General features: G+C 43.2%; 1 protein-coding gene across 4 annotated transcripts in view; it reads right to left on the bottom strand.

Moving 5' to 3' along the window:
- PCNT (pericentrin) overlaps nt 1-23298 on the bottom strand; it is a 273910-nt gene that overhangs the window by 205908 nt on the left and 44704 nt on the right. For all 4 annotated transcript variants that reach the window (XM_073633695.1, XM_073633698.1, XM_073633694.1 and 1 more), the window contains 2 exons: nt 9781-9936; nt 812-961 (listed from right to left, as the gene is read on the bottom strand). In XM_073633695.1, the coding sequence (XP_073489796.1) occupies nt 812-961; nt 9781-9936 (306 nt within the window). The remainder of the gene's footprint in view (nt 1-811; nt 962-9780; nt 9937-23298) is intronic.

Here is a 23298-nt window from a genome sequence, read left to right on the forward strand (position 1 = left end):
CTTTACGCATTGGCACATTTGTTAATAGTATTAATACAGAGGTACACAGCACGGCACAAGTTAATTTATTTTTTCCAACACAGTTAATGGGAGTGTTTCTGGTGCTAGCAGCTGAAAGAAATTAAGGCACTTCATCACACATAAGGGATGTTTGTTTGAATTCTTAGTTTATTGTATTGGTAGCTCGCAAGATTTTCTATTGATTAATATTTTTTTTTTGGTTGTGGTATTCCCTGTAAGATACATTTTAAAGTCACATCTATAGCTTTCTCTGCTCCAATTTGATAGGGCTGGCAGGAGATTGATAGCTGCGGACATCATGATATCCCATTCCAGATCTCCTGAAAAGAGCAGTGCCCCAAATCTCACACTGTAGCTATACAGCTATGAGGCTGTTGGCAAAGGAGTGTATTGGACTCCCTCACACGCCAGAATTGCACTGATAATTTCAAGAACAATTCAAGACAAAAAGCTAAAATGTATTCAACTGCTGCTTAGGCACAAATGGCACCCTAGATGTTCCCAATAAAAGATACCACATCTTAACTTTTTAGTTCAGATCCACTTATCCACTAACATAACTCAGCAGCAGTTGAACCCAACAAATTAATTTCTTTCAAAAAGTCCTAGTTGGAGTTGTGCCCAGTCAAAGTATTCAGCACAAGAATGGGTACTTACTCAGCAACTCAGTTTCCACAAGCATGTGGATTAACAATTGCTAACCCCTCAGGGTATCATCAGTGTTCATATTTTGCAAAGTGAAAGCATGCAGAATAACCAGTTCATGTAGTTTTAGATTGGCAAAACTCACATCCTGCAGCTGAAGCTGGATTGCCTGTATCTGACTGGAGAGACATGAGGCCTTGTCTTCCATTTCCCTTTGATCCATTAAAGCCTTCTGCAAATTACTTGACAGCTGTGTTATGATCTCATCTCGTTCATGGACAGCAGACTGAAGGTCCTGAAAAATACAATTCCTAGCATCACTACTGCAGCAAAGTACAAAATGTTAAGAGCAAACATCACACTTTTAGTTGCTCGGTATTGCATAGAGAGTGAATAGGAATGTGTCAGACCAAAATTAGCCAGAGTAGATAGAAGTGAGGGGACTACCAGCGATTACTGGTTTTTAAAAGGTGCAGGCCCTGGCATGGACTAGGTGTAGTGAAGCCAGAACTGGATGGTAGCCCTACTGTTTTCACTATTATAAAATAAAGTCATCCATGGCAGCTCCCAAATTTCTATACTTATGGGTTTCCTATTCAGTCTAAAAACTAGTAGTTTGTAGTATGCTTGTCATGACAAACATATGTAAGGTTGTTATTGCTGACTTTCTGAAAACACTGCCAGGCTGTATGGCCCTTTAAAACATGAGTCACAGATCTACAACAAGCATGCAATATAGTCAAGTCAGAATTATAAATCAACACTTGTTCCAGATCAGTAATGGCAAATGTATTGATGTAATTTGATCAGCACAGCAGCTAGACCACTGACATGCCAGCAACAGAAGCCCACATATGTATTTCTTTCATGACAAGTGTTTTCAAATGGCATGTTGGGAAGCAAAAGGATTCAGTAAATATGCATCTCTTTGATGCAGTAGAGAAATGGATTAAAGCGTATGTAAAGCTAAATCTTTTCTTTTTAGTTCGAATAGAGTGAAAGTGGGATAAAACCCCTATTAAGTTGTGCGTTTTTTTTTTTTTTGCTGTGTGCCCTTTTACTTCCTGTACTTGAGACGTAACAAAAAGTGAGAAAATCTCCCTAACGCAAGGGGAATTTGTGACAGTACCAGTTCCATCTAGTCTACGTATTTGTTTCCCTGGATTCCCTTTACGCCGCCCTGTGTCATTATGCAAAGAAGGGGGATTGTCCCTGGAGTGTAGATCTTTGTGCCCGTGTTTGAACAGACAGACGGTTTTATTTTTTTCCACCCTACACTAATGTCTTGACAACTGACTGGGTGGGCTAAGGGGTTTTGGATAGTGCTGGGCAAAGAAGCCTATACGGCGGACATAATCGTGTTGAGGACGGGGGTCCATGACAGAATTTCCCCCATAGAAAGCTGTCACCTAAAAACCTTCCCCATTGGAATATTTTCCCCTCACCTCTTGCTCTCATTGCAACTCATAAATTTAGGATTCCATCTTACGTTTCAGCGAGTGTTTAGCAGGACAGAAAAATTGTTGAATCTCCCCAGGAGGCACATAGACAGCAATAAAAATCTGACAGAGGGTCTAACTTCCCCCTCTCTATTGAAAATCTAAAATAAAAAAATTTTGCCTTTACACACACACACACACACACACACACACACACACACACACACACACACACACACCATAAAACATATGTTTACAACTCAAGATAGGCAGTTACATTAGATTTTTTTTTCCCCATGGTTTCTGGAGGGAGGAAGAATGAACAAAGAAGAAGAGGGAAGAAGAGCTATTATACATATCTTGAAAAATCATATGGGTATAAAATGGCTTAGAAGGCAACATAAAGCAGAACTCCAGCCAAAGACCACTAACAATGAATAGCCACAGAACAATGTGTGGAATCTCGCCATCCAGTGTAGATGGGGGATGGGAGACGGATGTTGGCACTTTGTCAGACTCTAATTGGGTGGACATTTTAAACAACATCCTGGCAGTATAGCTTTCTCCAACTCAAAAACTAGCACAACTATTTAATCATATACAGACACCCCACAAAATCTTTTTTAATGGGACATTCCTCAATGCCCCAAGTGTGAGGCAGTGCCAGGTACTCGACTTCTGATGCTGTGGAAATGTGAATCTAAGACAAAACTATTTAGATACTGGTGGCTAGCTCTTGACAACATTAATACATCTTTACAAAATATCTGCAGACATAAGAATCTGCATTCTAGAATCAAAGGAGAATACTATTTCTACATAATTATACCGATATTTTCAGATTGTTGTTTATTTCTAGTAAGATAATAACACAAAAGTTGGTCTCTCCCTTTCCTCCCAAGTATCAGATAAAGAGAAAGAAAAAAAAAAAAAAAAATCAGTTAATCTGCTACAAGAGAAATTGATATATCAACATAGGAATGCCCAAAGAACTTGTAACCCTATGGGGTAACTTGTTAGGGACTTTGGGCTTGGCAACAAATTTAATTGATTCTAAATAGACTTCTGCATTGAGAGATATGTGAGATTACATCCAGATAAGGATTCTGGCTGACCAAGAGAGCCAAATACCAAAACATTAAACACTCATATGCATGTTGATCCAATTTCCCAAGTTACTTTGAGACTCAGGAATTATCGGTAAAGCTTTACAAATACATAGCCCTGTGACCACTTTATTATCAGTCAGAGATTTACAATGTGATAATGTTCATACTGTTGTAGAGTAGATGAAACCCTACTAAACTGTTACCTGCTGTTCTTTTGTTCAGGTTTCAGGACAGTTGGAAGGGGAGGAGAGGTGGGGAAAATGATGTGTATGCAAGTTTTGTACAGTAAAAAAAAAAAAAAAAAAAAAAAAACACATTAAAAAAAAACAAAACAAAATCAATAGACCATCAAGATAAAATAACAAAACTATCTTTTGTTGAAATATTCACCTTCAGTACAGTTTCTGCAACTAGAGTCTGAAGGCCAGTATAATTCCACCCTCTACCTGGGAGTCCAGGACATCCTGGAGCCACACCAGCCTATGACTGAACAGTAAAATGAGAAGCAGCACAGCGATGAGCTAATCTCTCTGCTTGCTCTTGCTGTCAGCACTGCTTCTCCCTCTCAAACTCCAGTTCTACTTAACAGGGACAGGAAGAAGAGATACCAGGCCAAATCCAAGTATCTACACAATTTTCATTTAAAAATACATTAAAAGAATGTATTCATCATCACAGAGCTGCACTGATTTTTGTCATTTATATCTAGTTCAGGTTTAAAAATTTACCTTTCACCTAAACATTTGAAGTGGAAGTCTAGCCATATTTGTTTGCAAGAGTAGGAAGGGTTATACTCAACTTTTCCAACCTCCCAATAGGAACAAAAAGCAAAGCAAACATGGCAGAGGTTCTAACTTTTGTCCATTGTAGGAGGGAAAAGTGCTTTTGGCCTTTTACGCTATATTTAAATGTGCTTGTGTTTAGATTTTTCAATCTTCCCTGTATACACAGAATTCTATTTTCATTAACCACTTCAGCCCCGGAAGGTTTTACCCCCTTCCTGACCAGAGCACTTTTTACAATTTGGCACTGCGTCGCTTTAACTGCTAATTGCGCGGTCATGCAATGCTGTACCCAAACGAAATTTGCGTCCTTTTCTTCCCACAAATAGAGCTTTCTTTTGATGGTATTTGATCACCTCTGCCGTTTTTATTTTTTGCGCTATACACGGAAAAAGACCGAAAATTTTGAAAAAAAATGATATTTTCTACTTTTTGTTCTAAAAAAAATCCAATAAACTCAATTTTAGTCATACATTTAGGCCAAAATGTATTCGGCCACATGTCTTTGGTAGAAAAAATGTCAATAAGTGTATATTTATTGGTTTGCGCAAAAGTTATAGCGCCTACAAACTAGGGTACATTTTCTGGAATTTACACAGCCTTTAATTTATGACTGCCTATGTCGTTTCTTGAGGTGCTAAAATGGCAGGGCAGTACAAAACCCCCACAAATGACCCCATTTTGGAAAGTATACACCCCAAGGAATTTGCTGAGAGGCATGTTGAGCCCATTGAATATTCATTTTTTTTGTCCCAAGTGATTGAATAATGACAAAAAAAAAAAAAAAAAAAAATTACAAAAAGTTGTCACTAAATGATATATTGCTCACACAGGCCATGGGCATATGTGGAATTGCACCCCAAAATACATTTAGCTGCTTCTCCTGAGTACGGGGATACCACATGTGTGAGACTTTTTGGGAGCCTAGCCGCGCACGGGACCCCGAAAACCAAGCACCGCCTTCAGGCTTTCTAAGGCCGTAAATTTTTGATTTCACTCTTCACTGCCTATCACAGTTTCGGAGGCCATGGAATGCCCAGGTGGCAAAAAACCCCCCCAAGTGACCCCATTTTGGAAAGTAGACACCCCAAGCTATTTGCTGAGAGGCATGGTGAGTATTTTGCAGCTCTCATTTGTTTTTGAAAATAAAGAAAGACGAGAAAAAAAAATTTTTTTTTTCTTTTTTCAATTTTCAAAACTTTGTGACAAAAAGTGAGGTCTGCAAAATACTCACTATACCTCTCATCAAATAGCTTGGGGTGTCTACTTTCCAAAATGGGGTCATTTGGGGGGGTTTTTTGCCACCTGGGCATTCCATGGCCTCCGAAACTGTGATAGGCAGTGAAGAGTGAAATCAAAAATTTACGGCCTTAGAAAGCCTGAAGGCGGTGCTTGGTTTTCGGGGTCCCGTGCGCGGCTAGGCTCCCAAAAAGTCTCACACATGTGGTATCCCCGTACTCAGGAGAAGCAACAGAATGTATTTTGGGGTGTAATTTCACATATTCCCATGGCATGTTTGAGCAATATATCATTTAGTGCAAAAAAAAATAAAAAAAATAAAAAATTGTCTCTTTCCCGCAACTTGTGTCACAATATAAAATATTCCATATATTTCCATGGACTCGGCATGCCTTTTCAGCAAATAGCTTGGGGTGTCTACTTTCCAAAATGGGGTCATTTGGGGGGGTTTTGAACTGTCCTGGCATTTTATGCACAACATCTAGAAGCTTATGTCACACATCACCCACTCTTCTAACCACTTGAAGACAAAGCCCTTTCTGACACTTTTTGATTACATAAAAAAATATATTTTTTTTGCAAGAAAATTACTTTGAACCCCCAAACATTATATATTTTTTTAAAGCAAATGCCCTACAGATTAAAATGGTGGGTGTTTCATTTTTTTTTTTTTTTACACAGTATTTGCGCAGCGATTTTTCAAACGCATTTTTTGGGGAAAAACACACTTTTTTAAATTTTAATGCACTAAAACACACTATATTGCCCAAATGTTTGATGAAATAAAAAAGATGATCTTAGGCCGAGTACATGGATACCAAACATGACATGCTTTACAATTGCGCACAAACGTGCAGTGGCGACAAACTAAATACATTTTTAAAAGCCTTTACAGGTTACCACTTTAGATTTACAGAGGAGGTCTACTGCTAAAATTACTGCCCTCGATCTGACGTTCGCGGTGATACCTCACATGCATGGTGCAATTGCTGTTTACATTTGACGCCAGACCGACGCTTGTGTTCGCCTTAGCGCGAGAGCAGGGGGGACAGGGGTGCTTTTTTTTTTTTTTTTTTTTTTTTCTTTATTATTATTATTATTTTTTTATCTTATTTTTAAACTGTTCCTTTCATTTTTTTTTTTTTTAAATCATTTTTATTGTTATCTCAGGGAATGTAAATATCCCCTATCATAGCAATAGGTAGTGACAGGTACTCTTTTTTGCAAAAATTGGGGTCTATTAGACCCTAGATTTCTCCTCTGCCCTCAAAGCATCTGACCACACCAAGATCGGTGTGATAAAATGCTTTCCCAATTTCCCAATGGCGCTGTTTACATCCGGCGAAATCTAAGTCATAAAATGCTCGTAGCTTCCGGTTTCTTAGGCCATAGAGATGTTTGGAGCCACTCTGGTCTCTGATCAGCTCTATGGTCAGCTGGCTGAATCACCGGCTGCATTCTCAGGTTCCCTGTTGAGACAGGAGAGCCAGAGAAAAACACGGAAGACGTTGGGGGGGGGGGGGGGGCATTCCCTCCCACTGCTTGTAAAAGCAGTCTAGAGGCTAATTAGCTGCTAGGATTGCTTTTACATGAAAGCCGATCGCTGGCTGAAAAGAATGATACCAAGATGATACCTAAACCTGCAGGCATCATTCTGGTATAACCACTCAAAGTCGTGAATGGCGTACCTGAAGACAAAAGAATGGTTAACAAAGCACAGTAAACGGTAAGGTATAAAAAAATTGCATACCTGAAAAACAAACATGATAAAACATAATAAAAATAAAACATTGCAGAATAGAATACAGTAAAAAAGAGCAGAACAAGAGAGAGAGAATAGAGAGAGAGAACAATAAAACGACAACTATTTTTTTTTTATTTTATATTTTTGTATGTGTTTTTTTTTTTTTTTTTACACTTTTTTTTGTAACTAACTTTTATAACTGTAACCGGTTCCAGGTTCGGGTCTCTCAAAATGCGATGGCATCTTGGGAGACCCTGTGAAAGTGTGCCTAGTCTGTGCAATGCTGTACCCTACGCTAATACTCAACTAGTGAATGGTAGCGTTCAAAACATTCACCAATGCAAAGACCAGGATTGTCAGGACAGGAGGGACAATAATAGCGGGTGTCACGCCTATTTCCGCGCTTGCTGCAGACACGACATCTTTTTTGGGGGGGTTCGCTGGGTAGGGGTACTCGGGAGGACATAAAGAAAATGCCTCTCATGCAGCCGACTGCATTTGGTTGGGGATGTGAATGGGGGAAGTACGGGCGCTGCAGAAGCGGTGGGTTCCCAATTAGGATTGGCGAATGCAGCAGGAAGGGCACTATGGGCACGACGGGCCTGTGTTTGTCTTTTTGGTGGCAGCGGGACACTACTTGTGCTTGCCACCTCACCAGCTTGAACTGCACTTATGGGACTCGCCACGTCACCAAGTGTTACTGCAGTGCTGGTTTGACTACGACCGGGGTGTACTAGGCCGCTGGTGCTTGCCAGTTCACCAAAACGCTACAAAAAAAAAAACTGTTAGCGATCGCAGGGATCAGGCCTGACTCTGCGAACGCTGCAGTTATGCGTTTAGTGTTTTGTAAGTGTCAGTGATCGATCGATACTGCACTTGGGTGGGCTGGGCTGGGTCGGGCGGAGGGGCAAAACGCAGGTGCTAGCAGGTATCTGGGCTGATCCCGCTAACACTGCGTTTGTGGGAACCCTAAACTGCTGGGGACGCTAGTATAGATCTGATCAGATATTGATCCGATCAGACACTATACCACTAAGGGAGGTGTACGGTGCGTGCGTGGGTGTTAGCGGTACTGGCGCTAACCTGACGCTGCCTGGGGCTGGTGCTTGCCAGTTCACCAAATCGCTACCAAAAAAACTGTTAGCGATCGCAGGGATCAGGCCTGACTCTGCGAACGCTGCAGTTATGCGTTTAGTGTTTTGTAAGTGACAGTGATCGATCGATACTGCACTTGGGTGGGCTGGGCAGGGCGGAGGGGCAAAACGCAGGTGCTAGCAGGTATCTGGGCTGATCCCGCTAACACTGCGTGTTTGGGAACCCTAAACTGCTGGGGACGCTAGTATAGATCTGATCGGATCAGATATTGATCCGTTCAGATACTATACCACTAAGGGAGGTGTATGCTGCGTGCGTGGGTGTTAGCGGTACTGGCGCTAATCTGACGCTGCCTGGGGCGACGCATATCACCGCCGGGCGATCAGGGGGCTAAACCTTTATTCGGTAATAAACGGCGGGTGCCCTGACACTATAAAAAATAAACGAACTAACCAGCGTCACCCGTAACGGTTATACGGTGATCAGTGGTGAAAGGGTTAACTAGGGGGCAATCAAGGGGTTAAAACATTTATTAGATAGTATATGGGGGTCCCTGTCGCTATAAACCTAAATATTTACCTCCCTAACTAGCGTCACCAGCGACACTAATACAGCGATCAGAAAAATGATCGCTTAGTGACACTGGTGACAGGGGGTGATCAAGGGGTTAAAACTTTATTAGGGGGGTATCCTAGACATAAAGGGGGGTAATACTCACTGCCCTAACACTGTAACTGTCACAAACTGACACCATGCAGTAATCAAATAAAAAAAAAAAAAAAAATACTGCTTGCTGTCAGTTTGTGACAGGGGGGGGTGATCGGGGGTGTAAAGTATGCCTGGCATGTTCTACTGTGTGTGTGTTGTGCACTTACATGTCTTCTCTCCTCTGCGCTGGAACGGAAACTGCCGAGCCGAGGAGAGATGACATCACATCCTCTGCCTGTGTGAAACTACACACAGGCAGGGGAGGATTCCGATTGGCTGGGAGCGATCGCGAGGGGGGGGCCACGATCGGATGGTCTCCCCCTCGCCTCCCGACGCTCCCAGTCAAATGCCGACCACCGCTGGCACTGGGGGGGGGGTCCGATCGGACTCCCCGCCCGCGGGAGGCAGATCACGTACGGGTACGTGATTCTGCCTGCCCGTGCCATTCTGCCGCCGTATATGTGCGTTAGGCGGTCAGCAAGTGGTTAACTGAATGCACCGTAAAACAGAGGTAACACACAAAACATGAATTATACCAGTTAAAATCATTACATGCTTTTATAAATGTTAAACGCATGTACGTTATTGCCAGTTTGAACGAGGCCTAGCCTTGGAAGTCCATTTAATATTACAACATTAAAAGTAAATATATAAATATATATATATATATTATACATACAGAGGCTGACATTACTGTTCTCTTTTTAAAAATGTTTTTTGCCTGATAATTCTTGTTTTTTTTACCTGGAACATGTAAGCTGACCAAAAACTAAAAAGCAACCAATTCCGCTGGTTTAGAAAGCTAGCAAAGGAAGTAATTTCAGGAACTAAAGATCAGCAATGGCAGACCCTATACTTTGAGTACAACATATATTCTAGATTAAGATCCAATATTTAATACTATTACTGCTAATAACAAACTTTAAAGTATCCCATCATGTGAATAATACCTGTAAGATATGCGACTTATTATTCATGGCAACAATCAAAATGAATACCTGTTCATGTAGCTCTGAAGAATCAGTTGTCTGAAATTGTAAAATATCCTCAACACGAATATCACCGTCCTCCCGTTTCTCCTGTAGTCTGTACTCAAAATCAGACATTTTGTCCAAGCACTCTGAAACATCCAGTGAGCTGTGATCCAAACATATCTACCAAAATGGCAAAATAAGCTTTAATCATGACAACAACAAAAAATAAATAAAAAAGAAATAATAAAAACAAAAAACACACTTATTGATTCTTGACATTGACCCACATTTCTCACAGATTTCCAGAGGGCAGTCAATGATTTCAGGGAAGGTGAAATAAACAGATTGCCAGATAAAATTTCTTATCAGGAAGAATCTGAAGAATATACCTTGCAGACAAAATCTGGTCCCCAACACCTTGCTTTAGACAGGCATTTAGCTACCAATAGATTTCAGAGAGCGAAACAATCGTAATGCACTCTGATCCTGAGGAGGCAGCTTTGGCTAGCAAATGACTGAATATCTGACATACATATGTAAACTGAAGATGGTAAATGTATGCAGAATTTAACATTTATTTCATGATTTATCTCCTGAGAGATGACAAAATTGAAAGGCGTCTTAAAAAAATAAAATAAATAATTGGTGACAACATGGTTTATTAAAGGTTTCCTGATAGAAAAGGCTTTTATCTCCATTTTATGGGGCTGATAGCAAGAAGTAATGCATTATTGGTAATCTGTTTAGGATATCATCCTGTGATTTCACAGAATGTAGCCTGATGAAATTTCAAGGTGGATTCATGCTTTTTGCAGAAATTTAACATGGGTTCCTATGAGACATGTACCCCTCTCACCCCCCCCCCCCTTATCCCTCTCACACAGAAACTCCTGAACCCTACTTTCTCCCCTAGCCCCCCTCCCCCAGTCAAACCCCTCCCCCCACAATCACCTACCCTTTAAGGTCCCTCTTAGTCTTTATACCTCCACAAGTTACCTCATCCCGACATACTCCCCCTCGCGTAATCAAATGCGAACATGCTATTCTTCGCACGCTCTCGCCAAAGCCACACTCACAAATATCTATCCTATAACCCCTTAAAGCAATTTTTTACATTTAGAAACCCAACACCGAGGGGACGTGGCCTGACACAGCATGGAGTAGGATGCACTTGCACAGAGCTCTGCACAATACTCCTGAAATCTACCTTATCCTGCGACCCTACAATACCCAGTTTGAGCTAAACTCACCTGGGGAGGATCTCTCCCGACTTGTCTCCTTAAGTCTCAGTCGAAAGCACAAAAAAGCTGCCATGGCTAAACTGAAACAAACTGGCGGCGCAGCAGACGAGGGAAAGGACCCGGCCAGACGAGTCACTGACAAACTCTTAGAAGCAATCACATTCTGCTGGAACTCACAGACCGCTCAAATTGAAGAGGTTAAGGCGGATATATCACTTATCCGCCAAGATTTCCAGAAACTCAGCAGACACACGTCTGAGCGACGTGGAGGATGCCATTCTGCCACTGCAAACAGGGTCTGATTGCATGCAACTTCAGATCAATCAGTTGCTAACCAAACAAGATATGGAGAACAGGCTCCGGGGGTGTAAACTCTGCTTTATCAGGCTCCCTGAGGGTGCGGAAGGCAAGGACCCAACCACGTTTCTTGAGCAGCTACTCGTTACTACCTATGGCAGAGGGGCCTTCTCTCCCACTCTGGCAGTGGAGAGAGCCCATCGAATGCCTGCTAGGCCTCGTCCCCAGGGAGCTCCCCTCTACAGTTCATCGCCAAGTTCCTTGATTACAAGGACTGGGATGCAGCTCTGAGACTAGCCAGAGAGAAGGGTAACAATCCTCTTGGAAATATTAAGTGGCCATCTTTCCCGATTTCTAAGCGGAGGTCCAGCAACGTCACCAGAGTTTCATGGAAGCTAAAAGGTGACTCCACGCCCAACATATCAAATACTCCAACAGTTCCTAGCTTGTCCCAGAGTTGAAGGAGATAACCGGGTCCAATTTTTTAAAGAGAGCCTGAGGAAGTTATAACCAGGCTGGAACACCGCGGTATAGCTGGCAGAGCAGGGGAATAACTGACCATCATGTTAATCCACATTCACTGCCTACCAGCCTTATTGCCATATCCCTCAGATTATTACTGCTTAACTATACTGGACTATGGCGCCTTGCCTTACTTGTTGCTTTTGCACCTTAACCCTTGCAACCCGTTTGGATATCCGCGAATTGCACCCTGAACAGGTATATCTCCCCCATTCATCGACTCCTGCACAAAGGAACTCATACCATGTTGCTGGTTTTCTTCTACCCGGGAAGCTATGACGTTAACCCGCAAGGGGTGAGTCTATCATGTAGGGTCCTGTCAATACTATATGATGCTCCTTTTTTCTCTTTTTGTCACTGGGCTTTTGGAGACAATGCAGTCCTACCTAGTACATGCAAAGTGCAGCAATATTTCGCCCCCCCCCTCAACACATCTCTAACTGGGATGGTTGCTGGAACCTATCCTCTGCTTTTTCTGTACCCAAGGCAAGTTGGAAGTCATCACTTTCCGATAGCTCCTTACCATGGAACTCGAACCAGTAACCCCCAGTACTCCAGATGTTCCTGTTACTTTTCTTTTTCTATTCCTGTCCTAATTGCTTATTCCTAGTTGAAGTTGGAGAAGGTGCAGGGCGGGGGGGATGTTATTGTTTTATTGAATAGCAATACGCTCAACATGATTCAGATGCTGATGTCACGGACACCTATATTCCTTAATACATGCTCTTTGGATTCAAGGTTTACTAATGGCAATGCAATGTGGTTTCTCTGAGGATTTACTCAATATACACATGTGGAGATGGGTTTGGGTGTTACTGCACAGAGTTATTGTAAACTTTACCCTGAATGGCATCCATAAAATTTCTCAACTGGAATGTGAGGGGCCTACGTGATGAGGTTAAGATTGGCAGTCCTTTCCTTCCTTAAACATGCAGACATTGTGGAGCTGGTTGAGACAGAGGATCGGCTTCAGCTGGCTCTCCGACGTCCATAAATTGGGTGGGCCTACCATTCGACCCACACATCCCATGCACGAGGTGGCTCGGTTCTTGTGGCCAAGTCAGTGCATTTTAAGCTGTGTGACATTTCTTCTGACCACCAGGGACACTTTGTCTTTCAAGTTATATGGTGAGTCCTTCTTGCTAATAGTTTTCTACATCCCTCCCCCGTTTTGTGCCACTATCATCACAGGAGGGGCACACATTCATGGATCGTCATCCCCCAACTCAGGCCATTTGGTTGGGAGACTTCAATACCACGTTAAATCCTATCCTAGATAGATACCGACCTCCGCTGTCAACCACAGGAGTTACATATACCACTAGATTCTCTAGAATCATATTCAACTTTTAATCTAATAGACACCTGGAGACATAAATACCCAACCACCCAAGCCTACTCTTGTTTTTTGTCCACCCATAATACTATGCCCCGTATTGACTTCATCTTCCTATCCCACACACTTATGCCACAATTACAGGATGCCACCTTTTGCCCTGGACTTCTGTCTGATCATTGCCCCTATTGGATTACACAGAGCATCCCTGATACTAAAACCACCACGCTCTTGGCGCTAAAACCCATTTTGGCTCTCACTACTGCCAGAGGATGATTAGCTCCTTAATACCTGGAAACTGTACTTTTCAGAGAATGACAAATCTGCATCCATATCTGCAGTATAAGACTCTTAAATTATATGTTAGTACCTCCCTGATTTCATGCATTAACAAGCTGAAGGCTGATTCTGCTGCCGCTTTTGATAAGGCGGCAGTGGAGCTATCCATTGCGGAATACACTTATATATCTATCCCATTCTCCTGCTCAGACGGATTTACTTAAGTTACAAACAAGAGTAGTGAACCAACTACAATATGAGGCAGCTAGGCGAAAAATATTTTTTTCCAGAAAGAAGCTGTTTGAACATAGGAAAAGGCAGGCAAGTTACTTGCATATCTAGTGCATAGCGAGGATAGGCCACCGGTAGTTATTTTATTGCATGGAACTAGGGGAAAGCGGATTACAAACCCCGCTAGTGTAAACTCTAAATTTAGAGATTTTTTTTGAGGGTTTGTACACGTCTGCGGATGTGGATCAGATGAATCTTTTCCTTGAAGGAATCATTTTTCCACAACTAAAGGATGAACAAGTTGCCATGTTGGAGGCACCCCTAACAACTGACAAAATAGGGACCGCGATAGCTAGTTTCGCCAGGTCCAAATCTTCTGGCTCTGATTGATTACCCATAGAATTTTATTCGCAATATAGCAAAAGTACTTACTCCTAAACTACTGGCTCTGTATAACCACCTCTAAGACTTTTACACTACCCCCAGGGTACCCTGAATCTTACCGTCCCATTTCTTTGCTACAGGTATATATCAAGATCTTGGCCAAGGTCCTTGCCCTCCACCTCAACCAGGTTATTTTAGATTTGATTCATGCAGATCAGGCAGGCTTTAGGACAGGCCGCAATACTTCATTCAATTTAAGGAAACTATACATTAATCTGCAAGCTTTGCATGACAACACTGACAACACTGGTTCACGGGTGGTGGTGACTTTGGGCACAGCCAAAGCATTTAATTCGGTGGAATGGAGGAATCTTTGGAAATGCCTAGGGCAGGGCTCAAAATTTCAAGCCCTGGGCTACTAGCCAGGCTTTAAAGTGGATGTAAACCGAATGTTTTTTTTTTTTTTTATGTCATAATATAGAGTATAAGATTTCCTATCATTTGAGCCCAGTCTTGCCACAAAGAGTTCATCCATCTCTGAGCAATCCTCTTTTATTGTTCCGATATTGGCCGATATGTCTGCTAGTAAGTTGGTTGAGAGACAGATGGAGAGAGCTGGGGGGGTGGGGGTGGTGGAGAGATAGATTTGTGTGTCATCAGCGTAGAGATGATATTGAAAGCCATGGGAGGCAATAAACTGACCCAGGGAGGTGGTGTAGATTGAGAAAACAAACACACTTTTTTTTTTTTTTTTTTTTATACATATACTGTCACCGCCACACCAATTATAGTTTGATGCTGTACTGCACTGGTGACAGGATGCAAAAATAAAATAAAAACCCTCATCAGGTCTCTTACTAAATACCTTGGACTGTCTACTTTCCAAAAGGGGTCATTTGAACTGTCCTGACATTTTCAGGTAAGGAGATAGTCCGTCAGTGCATCTGGATAGAGAGATTAGACACACAGACACACATACCATAGTTTGTGGACTGTAATTTTCCTAAAATTTTGTATGGGTAGTGTTAAATGACCGCACAATTAGCATTCAAAGCTGAAAGCTGAAAATTGGCCTGGTCAGGGAGGGGGGTGAAAGTGCTGAGTATTGAAGTGGTGAGTGCACTTGTAAGCCGGTCATAGATGGTTCGAACCTTGGCCAGTTCAGCAGGTACTGGCCGAGATTCAAATCATGAATGGGCCGGCTGAATCGATCAACTTGGGTACAACCAACCTGTCCGTTACATTTGATTATTTCTGGACGCCATTATAGCCACTAGCAGTATCTACTGCGCCGTCCCCAATGGGAGAACACAATAGCTCCTTGGGAGGTTGCAGGAAAGAATATCATTCCATCTATGGTCGGCATTAGGCGGGGCATAGAGCCATAGATGGTGCGATTTTCTGTCTTGCAACCACAATGCCCCCCGTCAACAGTCCCACGGGGCTATCGTTTTATCCAAGAGCTGCACGAATGATCGTTAAAGAATAAAAGGTCAGGATTCAACCCCCCCCTCACGATATTAACACAGCATTTCCTCAATTCAGTGCAGAGTGTTCTCTGATCAAGCCAACAGCAGTCAAAAAAAAAAAAAACCCCAACCACACACACACACACAGGCAAGTTTATCACAACATCGCTCAGGCAAGATAAAGAGAAACATTGTAACATTTTGTTCTTTTAGATCAGAGGTCTTTATCCGGCCCTTGAGGCACTATTTTTCCAAATGATAACAGGCACTATTCCTCCCACTGACAAACAATGGGGCACTATGTCTTCCACTGATACCAATAATGGGGAACTACCCCTCCTCCTACTGACCATCAACCACGTTTACCCTCACTGATGCTGGATCCAGGACATTTTCTGCCCCCAATGGCCATAATTCGGCCCCCTAAAGTCTGAAGGACATAAAACGGGCCCTTTATTTGAAAAGTTTGGAGACCCCTGTTTTAGATCAAAAGAATGAACTTCTGTCTGTAGATGAGGGCAGTTTAACCACTTAAAGACTAAACCTTTTTTCTGACACTTGTTGCTTACAAGATAAAATCAGTATTTTTTGCTAGAAAATTACTTAGAACCCCCAAACACAGGGTGGATAAAAATCGATAAAAAAAAAAAAAAAAAACCCACACCCCTCACACAGATTTTTTGGATTTAAATCTGATTTTTTTTATTTTTATCAAATTAATTTTAATAAAATGCTTTTGGAGTAAAAATATCTAAAGATAGTTTTCTATTTAAGATACATTAACAATTTAATCAGCAAGAAAACAGAGCTTCCTTATGTAGCATGAGGCTGTATATTCTGCAATATTTATATTCAATGAATCCAAGCTCTGCAGGCTAAATTAAATGCATCAATGCAGTGCATGTTCTAACAATTTCACAGTAACCATGAGATAAAACAAAGTTCAACATTCCTTTATCCCATCGTCTTGCAAATCTATGTACACTGCAAACTGTATGATCGAATCGGTTCTGATATCGCTGTTTTACTAACCTGACAGCTTGTTATTCTAAAATAGGAAACCTTCATTTTGTTTGCAAATATTAAACATTCTAACTACCAGAAAGAATAATTTCTTACATTTAAAGAGCACCTGTCATAGGGCGTGGCCTGGACGGGAATGAGATAGGACGTGAGTGACCAGAGCTCCGCTTGTGGCAGATCCTTTACCCGATATCCTGAGACCCCGAACTAGCCACCCCTTCCGTACTTCCGCGTGTCTGAAGCAGGGTACAGTCTGGACCATGTCTCCGCCAAAGAGGAACACAGCCGCCTCCTCGTCTCTAGACAGGTACCGTAGAACGGAACGCGACCATGAGCGGCAAGATGGCGCCTCCTCACCAGAGCACGCGGCTCCCCAAGCTGACCAGGGAACGGCTGATACAGCCAAGGTGCTCGAGGCGATATCCCTCTGCCAATCCACCCTCACAATGAAGTTGGAAGAGGTTAAAGTGGACATATCTTTAATTAGGCAGGACATGACCAAGCTCAGGGAAAGAGTTACTGAGACAGAGACCAGAATCAGCCGGGCGGAAGACACACTCTATCCCATGCAACATTCTCAGGAGGATTTAAAGCGCCAAATTCAGCAGCTTGCACAGAAGCAGGACGACTTAGAAAAATTGCGCCCGCAGATCCAACCTACGCTTTATTGGTCTCCCGGAGGGCTCAGAGGGACCGGATCCAGCTACCTTCCTAGAAAAGCTCCTAATCTCCGCATATGGTAGAGAGGCCTTCTCTGGGACATTCGTAGTTGAGCGGGCTCACCGTATGCCGGTGCGCCGCCCACCTGAAGGGGCCCCGCCGCGCACGTTTATAGCGAAACTATTAAACTTCAAAGACCGCGATGCAGTACTACGCCTCGCCAGGCTGAAAGGTAACATCCCATTCCAGTCGGGACACGTGTCGGCTTTCCCGGATTTCTCCGTCGAAGTACAGAAACAGCCGGCCCGGTTCATGGAGGTAAAAAGGCGCCTTAGGGCTCACCATTTGAAGTACGCTATGCTCTTCCCCACCCGACTCCGCGTAGCTGGAGACGATCGTGCTTATTTCTTTGAGGACCCAGTGCAGGCATCTGAGTGGTTAGACCATCGCGATGCTGAGCGGAACCGTCCTGCCCAAGACTGATCTTCAAGCAACGGTATGTAAAGACGAGACTCTGTGATAGTACCCAAGCTAATACATTCATATGCAATCTACCCTCACCTAAACCTCTGCAACATGTGATGGCTTGGCAACGCCAGGCGCTGCAACCTCACCCTTGGAATAACTTTTCGCCCCAATGTAAGTTGGCGCTCAGGGAACTACCTGTTGCACACTCCAGCGTCTGGAACTATACCCATGTTTCAGCTATATATAAGCCATAATCTGACAAAACCGCCACACAGAACACGGGACCTAAATTAGAGTTCTACTGGGCCTTGCATTTTTCCATTTTGAGGATGCATACACACAAGGATGAACTACCACCCTGCGGCCCTCTCTCCTACTACATAGGAACTTACGCTAACCCGTCACCCATGAAAGCAGCAAGGAGAAGATCAGAGGTTACAACATGATATACAGGGGATAAGTAGCTCTTAACCCATGTGATATATTTCAGGCTGTTTACAATTTCTATATGCCACAACCGAAAGAGAGAACGTCTCTCATTCCCGGTTTTAACCCAGTGTTTGTTTGCCCGTATCAAAAGGTTTAACCCTCTACCAAGAGTGTAGCCGAATAGGCCTCCACTGCGGATGTTAGGGTTGTTGTGCACTACCTTGGTGCATAAAGCTTGCATGATGCTCAAAGGTAGTAGCACTAGTTTTGGGTTTGATGCCCCAGCTAAGTTGGGGTGGCTGAGGGCCGGGAGGGGGGTAGGGGAAATGTTTCAGTTATTTTTAAAGAACATGGATTTTATTTTAATGCAACATAAGAAGCGTGAACATAGAATGCACCTAACACTGATACGATGCCATAACTCAGGATTTATTGTATTGAATGTATATAGACTTGCTCTGGAAGGTGGTCTCGCGCCGACCTCACATAACTGCATGTCTGTTAGATGATGACTGACGTCAAGTTTCTGACTTGGAACGTCAGAGGAATCCGAGACAAGATTAAGCGCACCGCAATTTTCGGATGCCTCACGTCTTATCGGGCAGACATAACAGTACTGGTTGAAACGCACATCACAGGCCAACTCCAGCTGGCAATGAAACGCCCATGGATAGGCTGGGCGTATCACACCACTCACTCTCCCTACTCCAGAGGGGTATCCATACTCATTGCCAAAACAGTTTCGTTTGGACTTGTGTCGGTGCGGACAGACCCCCAGGGCAGGTTCATTTTTCTGCAATGCATAATTTGTGGCTCGCAATACCTACTTATGGCCTTCTATATTCCTCCACCATATAATTCTAGTCTTATCAATGAAGGCTTAACATACATGGCGCAGTACCCTACAACACCTGCTATATGGTTGGGCAACTTTAACGAGGTAGTGAACCCCACTCTGGACAGACTACGTATGCAACAAGGAGGCCTAGCCCCAGATACCACCAGATTTGGGCGTCTGCTGCGTGACTTTTCTCTAACTGATGCGTGGCGCTGCAGACATCCACATACTCAGGCCTACTCATGCTTTTCAGCGACACATTCCTCTATGTCCCGAATAGGCCTAATATTAATCTCAGACACTCTTATACCATCCCTTACGGAATCTGGGTACCACACTAGATCCCTCTCAGACCATGCCCCTTGCTGGGCCACTTTGCGCATTGCTCCCCACGCGGGGCCCCGCAACTGGCGTCTACATTCCTTTTGGCTTTCAGTACTTGATGACCAGGAGGATATTAGCTCGGAATGGCAATTCTATTTCAACACAAATCGCGACACCGCCCCAATGGATATGGTATGGGAATCATTTAAACTACACGTCCGTACGATTATCTCCCATCGTATAAACAGACTGAAAACCGCATCCAAACTCAAACTGACTCAGGCTTCCGAACAACTAGACACCGTCACCAGAGAATTTAGCTTAGACCCAACACCTGCCAAAGCATCCCTGCTTAAACTAAGTACGAGAGTTCTAGACCAACTCCTTTTTGAAAAAGCTAACCAGAAACTTCTCTTTTCTAAACAACGGGTATTCGAGCAGGGGGAACGGGCGGGCAAGCTCCTGGCATATCTAGCAAGACAAGACACGAGCTCCCCAGTGGTGGTTTCTTTGAAGGACCCTCAGGGCACAATAACATCGGACCCAGAAACGGTAACAAACATTTTTCGTAGATATTATGCTGATCTATACTCTTCTAAGGTGGGGGCTGCTGCGCAGGAGACCCAGGCCTTCCTTCAGAACATACCCCTTCCTAAATTATCAGTGTCCCAGATGCAAGAAATGGAGGCCCCAATCTCGTCTGACGAGATAGCGGCCGCGATAGCTTCGTTGGCCCCAGCTAAGGCCCCTGGACGAGATGGTATTCCCCTAGATTTCTACGCCACCTATTCCGAAATCTTAGTTCCTGAATTGTTAAAACTATACAAACATATCTTTGAGATTGGGTCTCTTCCACAATCCCTTAGACAAGCAGTAATTGTAGTGATTCCCAAACCAGGCAAAGACCCCCACTATCCAGAGTCCTACCGCCCAATCTCGCTCCTTCAGGCAGACATCAAGATTCTAGCCAAAATATTAGCCCTCCGCCTTAATCGTATTATCCTATCCATAATTCATCCCGATCAAACGGGGTTAATGCCTGGGAAAAAACACAGCTATGAACCTGCGTAGGCTTTATATTAAACATACAAGCAATACATGACACCGTCGGAGATAGAGCAGTGGTGGCGCTAGACGCCGCCAAGGCTTTTGACTCCGTGGAGTGGGAGTACCTGTGGGAGTGCCTTAGGGGGTTCGGTTTCGGTCCTAACTTTATCAAGTGGGTACAACTATTATACTTCTCACCGGAGGCCAGTGTACTCGTGAATGGGAGGACCTCGACACCTTTTCCACTGCAACGGGGAACCAGACAGGGGTGTCCACTCTCCCCACTCCTATACGCCCTGGCAGCTGAGCCTTTGGCCATATCACTCAGGGTACACCCAGATATTCAGGGTCTTAGGCTGGGGAATCTGGTGGAGACGGTGAGCTTATATGCAGACGATATGTTGCTATACCTGCAAGATACCGGCCCGTCCCTCCAGGCTGCCCTACAGACTATAAAGGACTTTAGTAGACATTCAGGTTTGAGTATAAATTGGACCAAATCACAAATTATGCCACTGGACCCAACAGCACCCACACACCCCTCCGCATCCCTCCCCTTACAAAGAGTAGCATCTTTTAAATACCTTGGTATACGGATTACTAAAGAGCCCTCAGAATTTCTCCCCAATATCGAGCCACTATTTGCATATTTAAAACTGCGCACACAAGCATGGGCAAGACTCCCATTGGGAGTTATGGGCAGAATTAATCTATTCAAAATGGTACTTCTCCCAAAATTCTTGTATATAATGTGGAACTCGCCAGTTCTTTTCCCCTTAAAACCTTTAAAGCAATAGACCACATTCTTAATTCATTTGTATGGGGAACCGGCCGGCATAAGTTGGCGTGGCACACTTTGAAAAACCCGACCTCTTCAGGAGGAACGGCTCTCCCAGACCTACATGCATATTATATATCGGCACAACTTTCACACTTATACCATCTCCACAAAACTGATAGCATTAGATACCAATCCTTGACTTGTAAGAAACCCAACTCAGCTGCCCACTCCCCTCTCCAGGTGATTCTTAGAGGCAGAGGCAGTAGGAGGGGCTGGGCTGTTCAGAACCCCCTATTGTATCAACACAAGAGCATCTGGGAAGGTGCTTTTAAACTCGTCGGGGCGGATTTTTTCCACTCACATACACCATTATGGCACAATCCACAACTACCGGAACTAAAACAACTGTCGGGAGCGACTACATGGGCGACAAAGGGTATAGTGTACCTGTTTCAGGTGATCTCCCCTCTGGGTGTAAGAAGCTTTCAATCGCTACAAGATGAGTTTGAACTACCCTTACACATGAAATTTAGATATATCCAATTACGGCACACGCTGAGAACCCAATTTGCGACAGGATTTCCCAGCATACAAATGCTCCCTATGGTTGATGTAATCATGGGGGATGACCCTGAGAAATTAATCTCCACCCTATATACCATTATACGCACACGTACGGTAGCGAGGGTTATTGACACAGCTAAGCTCAGATGGGAGGGGGATATTGGCCCAATAGACGACTCGGACTGGGATGAGATACTGGAAAATGTTAAACAGGTGTCACCTAGACTTTCTGACCGTCTTACCCAATTATATATTATCCACAGGTCTTACCTTACCCCGGCCAGACTAACAAAATTTCGCCCCGACCAGAGCCCTGACTGCCCAAGGTGTGCAGACAACCCATGTTCTTTCTTCCACCTGCTCTGGTCCTGCCCACATATCCAGAGTTACTGGGCACAAATCATCAAATTTCTACATGACCAAATGGGCTCTCCAGTCCAGGTGAATCTCAAGTTGTGCCTTATGGGACTGCTCCCAGACATCACAATCGAGAAATACCAGGCCACATTCTTACAGGAAACTCTTTTCTGCGCTAGAAAAGTAATCGCCAACTACTGGATGCGGCCTCACTCTCCCTCAATCCAAAATTGGATTGCTGAGACCAATAAGTCACTGCCCAACAAAAAATTGCTATACAAACATAGGGGATGCCCGAACAAATACAATAGAGTATGGGATAAATGGCTTGAAACTAGCGAGACTTGTACGGAATAGCTTGATGTAAGCATGATATAGGGGAGCACCTGTCATTTCAGATCCATCATGGCAGCACCTGTTAGTGGGCATCCACTCACCGGCTGCTGTCACGTCCCTCACCTTGTTGTGTCACTGCATTCATTAGGGCTAGTTTACACTTGCTTCAAAACAAGGCTTCGGATACGCTTTGTTAACCACCTAAATTCTGAGCACTTTCACCTCCTTGCTTCCCAGACCAATTTTCAGCTTTCAGTGCTCTCGCACTTTCAATGACAATTACTCAGTCATGCTACACTGTACCCAAATTACATTTTTATCATCATTTTGTTCACACTAATAGAGCTTTCTTTTGGTGGTATTTATTCACCACTGGGTTTATTTTTTGCGATACAACCGAAAATTTTCAAAAACAATATTTTCTACATTTTTTTTTTTAAAGAAATCCAATATCTTTATGATGAAATATTTATTTCATCATAAATTTAAGCCAGATTGTATTCTGCTACACGTATTTGGTAAAAAAAAAAAAATAAATAAATATTAATACTGATAAGTGTATGATAATAGGTTTTTTTAAGTTATAGAGTCTACTCTACGTATCGTTGAAAATTGATCAATCCTGATGTACTGACCACCTAGCTCATTTCTTGAGACGCTAAAATGTCAGGACAGTACACATACCCCCCCCAAATTACCCCTTTTTGTAAAGATGATAGTCCAAGATATTTAGTAAGGGGGTATAGCGAGTTTTTTGATGTTACAATTGCTTGCCCACAATAGTTTGGAAAATGAAGAATTTTTTTTTCCCACAAAATTGTCGTATTAACAAGTTATTTCTTACCCATGGCATAGATAAACTTGCAATTACACTCCAAAATACATTTGTTACTTCTCCCGAGTATGGCGATACCACATGTGAGACTTTCACAGCCTGGTCACAGAGAGGCCCAACA

This window comes from Aquarana catesbeiana, linkage group LG06 (assembly GCF_042186555.1).
Source record: "Aquarana catesbeiana isolate 2022-GZ linkage group LG06, ASM4218655v1, whole genome shotgun sequence".
NCBI lineage: Eukaryota > Metazoa > Chordata > Amphibia > Anura > Ranidae > Aquarana > Aquarana catesbeiana.